Source organism: Aptenodytes forsteri, unplaced genomic scaffold (genome assembly GCF_000699145.1).
Source record: "Aptenodytes forsteri isolate BGI_AS27 unplaced genomic scaffold, ASM69914v1 Scaffold180, whole genome shotgun sequence".
Lineage (NCBI taxonomy): Eukaryota > Metazoa > Chordata > Aves > Sphenisciformes > Spheniscidae > Aptenodytes > Aptenodytes forsteri.
Window position 1 is genome coordinate 1824407 of NW_008795486.1, and position 4406 is coordinate 1828812.

The 4406-nt window shown below is 36.8% G+C and overlaps 1 protein-coding gene across 1 annotated transcript in view; it reads left to right on the top strand.

Moving 5' to 3' along the window:
* Positions 1–4116, top strand: part of EED (embryonic ectoderm development) — a 14551-nt gene extending 10435 nt beyond the window's left edge. The window contains exons 7-11 of the mRNA XM_009281331.1: positions 264–355; positions 1277–1410; positions 2548–2653; positions 3428–3586; positions 4039–4116. Coding sequence (XP_009279606.1) covers positions 264–355; positions 1277–1410; positions 2548–2653; positions 3428–3586; positions 4039–4116 — 569 coding nt within the window. The remainder of the gene's footprint in view (positions 1–263; positions 356–1276; positions 1411–2547; positions 2654–3427; positions 3587–4038) is intronic.
* Positions 4117–4406: the final 290 nt, after the last annotated feature.

A 4406-nucleotide genomic window follows, 5' to 3' on the forward strand; every position in this document is an offset into this window, starting at 1 on the left:
AAGATCGACGTATATTTTTGTTAGAAGCTGTCCCTAGGGGAGGGGGGTGGGCACACTTTCTCAGTTACAGAATTACTCTAACAATAGTTTAGTTGTAATAGCAATTTTAGTTAACGCAGTTCCGTTGTTTCTTACAAGTGAAGAAGAATTAAGTGCCTTTTTGATGTTTACATGAACACCTGTTATTGAAAGTAGTTAAGCTGAAATATATTATTCATATGTACATATAAAAAGCAGCATGTAATTTTATTTGTTCTTTATAGATCATGCATTGAGACTGTGGAACATCCAGACAGACACGCTGGTTGCAATATTTGGAGGAGTAGAAGGGCACAGGGATGAGGTGTTAAGTGCAGTAAGTGGAAGACTGTGGGGCAGTGATTTAGATTTACAAAGGGTAGTAAGCCTACAATATGCAACTTTTTATCCTCTTGTGCACTGTTTTGCTATTATACCTACTTAAAAAAGCCCTGAAGTGCATAAATACTGTTTTAAGGGGATAGACAAGTTTAAATCTAAGGTGGTTTGATCTGGCCACCTCTCAATATACAGGACAGGTGTTCACTTTCTGTGTCTTTCAGTAGCTAGTTTTCTCACAGTGCAGCCTAGAAGTAAACAAAATAGAGCTCAGTGGGGCTAGAAAGAGTAAAAAGTTTTCATGATGGTCCCACTTTTGAAGTTCTTGAGGTCTTGCCAAGCCAAAGCAGCAAGAACAAATAAGCCTTGAGAGACATGGTAGTGAAGGGAAGAAGTTATTTCAGGTGAGTTATGCTGCTTTTCAGTGGCTGTGAACAGACACTGGTACCCAGCAAATATCAACTAGAATAGCTGACTTTTAATACGCTGCTCTTAAGAACTGTTTCCATTCCTGTTGTGTGACCTGAAAGGTGAGGGGTGCATCTATATGAAACCTGACACTATATTATTCTCTTGTGGTTCTAAATAGTCATCACCCGTGTCGTAGCCCTGGAATTCCGCCAGAGTTGCTCCATAAAACGAAACCTAGGGAATTTACTGAGGGGGGAGCACTAGCAGTAGATTCATTGTCTGTCAGTGCTGTTGAATATGTCTCTCTTTCTTGAGAGAGAGTAAATATAATTATTAAGATACTGTGCTTGTTTGCAGTGAGCAGGATTAAGTTACTAGTATTTTTCTATTTGAAATACACAGCTTTATTGCATTCTCTAAGCCAAAAATGCTGTTTTGATGGAATAAAATCTGAGTTGATATAATGCGGCTTAGGCTGTGGGTCCTCAAAATTATTTCATATACATAGGATTATGATCTTCTTGGTGAAAAAATCATGTCCTGTGGGATGGATCACTCTCTAAAACTCTGGAGAATTAATTCCAAGAGAATGATAAATGCCATCAAAGAGTCTTATGAGTACAACCCAAATAAAACCAACAGGTACGTAGTCTTCATCTTCTTGGCTGTCTTTGCAAAACATGAATATTCTCATCAATGGCCCAGGTTAATTCCTATCCAAATTGGGAGTTCTTGAGGATAGTGAGTGACCTGGGGTTTGTGCTGGATATGGAATCTCTCTAGAAGATGTGTCTTATTGATGTTTGCTTCAGTAGAATTTTATTGAATTCAGATTTAAAATCCTGACACACTTATTTAAAAATATCTTAATTGTTTCTTATCTGCTTGACTAGAAAATGTCTGGAATTATTCTCTCTCTCATTCTTAATTAAAGCTTGTATTTCACTGTGTTTCAAGATGTCAATGGCTTTTCTTTCTCTCACCTCAAAATTTCTAGGAAGGAATTAAATACAGCAAATAGTTTTATATTGGGTATTTATTGCTAATTATTGTATCTGTTATCTGACTTTGGGGCGGGGAAAAAACTGTTTATGTAGTAATAACCTTAATTTTCATCATTCTCTGATCTGACCTCAGATATGAGCAAATTGTCAAGTAAACATAGCAATTAGATACGTGATAGATAAATCCTCCTTTATGAAGTTCATCAACTTTTTAGTCTTAACTTCCAGTTAAACTATTGAGAGAATTGAAGAGTCTAAAACACGCTGAACATGTTCAGCAATGAGACTAGCTGTGAAAATACTCTCGCTTTTTTTGGTAATGTTACCAAATATTAAATGATGCTTTTTTAGCGTGCTTTTTTTTAAATTAAGGTTTTTTTTTTTCTAGTGTGCTTTTCTATTTAACAATTTAGATGTTGCAGAAGCAGCATCAGGAAAACTGAGCTTTAATTAGTTCTTGAAGTATCTGTCAATGGAAGCTGTATTCAGCATCTGAAGGAGTGGTTTTGTTTAGCACTGTCTCTGCACAGTCTTGTACAGTGGGAAACGCTATTTCATTAGGAATGAGGATGAAAACAGGGACTGTTCCCATTATTTAAAAAAACCCCAACAAACAACAAAACAACATACAAAATCGACTTTGTTATAAAACTGTTAAAACAACAAAAAAGACAGGCTTGTCCTTTTAACATTGAGATATCTTAAAACTGGTCATTAAAAATTAGACTTGTGCGTCTGTGTTTCTCTGAACCTCACTTGGCAATTTTCTCCATAGGCCTTTTATTTCCCAGAAAATTCACTTTCCTGACTTTTCTACAAGAGACATACATAGAAACTATGTTGACTGTGTACGATGGTTGGGAGATCTAATTCTTTCCAAGGTAAAGTGGCAGCTATTTCAGCTGTATTACTCATATTTGCTTTTGAGGATCTTAAACAGTGGAAGTTTTACTAGAATTGGGGTTGTAGGTTAACTTAGTTAGCTAGGTCAAATGATTTTATGCAGTGTATTGTGAATTTTGTCAGCTGTCGGGATGTGTGGATAAGCAGCTTGTACTTAAAATAAAATTATTACTACAGCTGTACCTCTGCTAAAAGTACAGGGATTGGTAGAGAATACAGAAAGAGAATATATAGATACTGATAAGGGGTCTTGCCGCTAAAGGTAGAAATGAGGGTTCCCATAATGAACTAACTTTGATTTGTGTTTGTTGTGTCCACCACCACCATTTACTTGCAGATACTAAACTAAGCAGTCTTATTGCCTCTTTGCCAGAAATTGTTGCATGCACGGTCCTGTTGGTTGAAGGGGTTGGGTGAACAATCCTCAAGTCTAGGTTAATTTAAACTGCTCAGGAAAGTGTGTTTGAGCATATCTGGTTGACTTCCTCTGAAGTGGGTGAGGGAGGGCTCCCGCAGTCCTGTTACCTGGCAAAGCTGTGAGGGCAGCAGGCTCCTAGCAACGGGCAGTGACATATTATTGGTGATGTGGCTGTGATCTAAGGACAGAGGTGAGATTTTCAGTTTTATGGTTATTTTTAATGTAGTTGGGGAAGCTGTGAGATGAAGTGTTTGGTTATAATTATAGTTAGACTGAATGTGCAGTATAAATTGTAAATATAGGTGATTTTTTTTTTTTCACTGTTTCCCCCCAGTCTTGTGAAAATGCCATTGTGTGCTGGAAACCTGGCAAAATGGAAGATGATATAGATAAAATCAAGCCCAGTGAGTCAAATGTGACCATACTTGGGAGATTTGATTACAGCCAGTGTGTTATATGGTACATGAGGTTTTCAATGGATTTCTGGCAAAAGGTATGTGTGAGCTTTGACTTTGCTGTATTTGAAGGTGTGTAGCTTTTCATTGATTCCATATTTAAGGACATGGGAAGTCTTGGCTCATGTGATGTGATGTTTGAGAAGCAGAATGATTTACTGCAAGGGGCTTTCTATGAAACTGGAGGAGCTTGAGTTTTCATTCTGGGTACTGCCTGATGGAAAAAGTTCCACCAAAGATATATTTATTTTCCACTAAAGATATGTTTACTGGTATCTTCCTCCCCCATCTGCAGCGGTGGATAATAAAGTTGGAGAAAGGAGGCAAATTTTTATAGCATTTCTAGCCCCTCCAACAAACTCATTAAGTCATTCATGTTCAAACATTCACATGCAATTTATCAGCTATAGAGCCTTTTATAAAGATATTCCGTCTTCCATTCTTTGAGATAGTATTTTAAAACTTCTGTATCCTCTGCTTTCCTTTAAAGATGCTTGCTCTCGGCAATCAGGTTGGCAAACTTTATGTTTGGGATTTAGAAATAGAGGATCCTCATAAAGCCAAGTGAGTACTTAACTTTTTTAAATTTTATTGTTGTTAAGACAGGGAGTTGGGGTACTTTCCTTTTTCCTTTACTGATAACTACAGAAATTTTTTAACAGTAGTACTGTTAAACTTTCCATTTTAACTACTAGGTACATAGACATCCTGAGCCCCTGAAGGTTAACATTTATTATATTTTACTGATTTAAGATTTATTATTATATTACAGCAGTGCCAAGAGGCCCCAATCAGATTGTGCTGGGCACTGTATGTCGATACAGTAAAAGGCAATTTGTTCCTCAAAGAACTTATAAA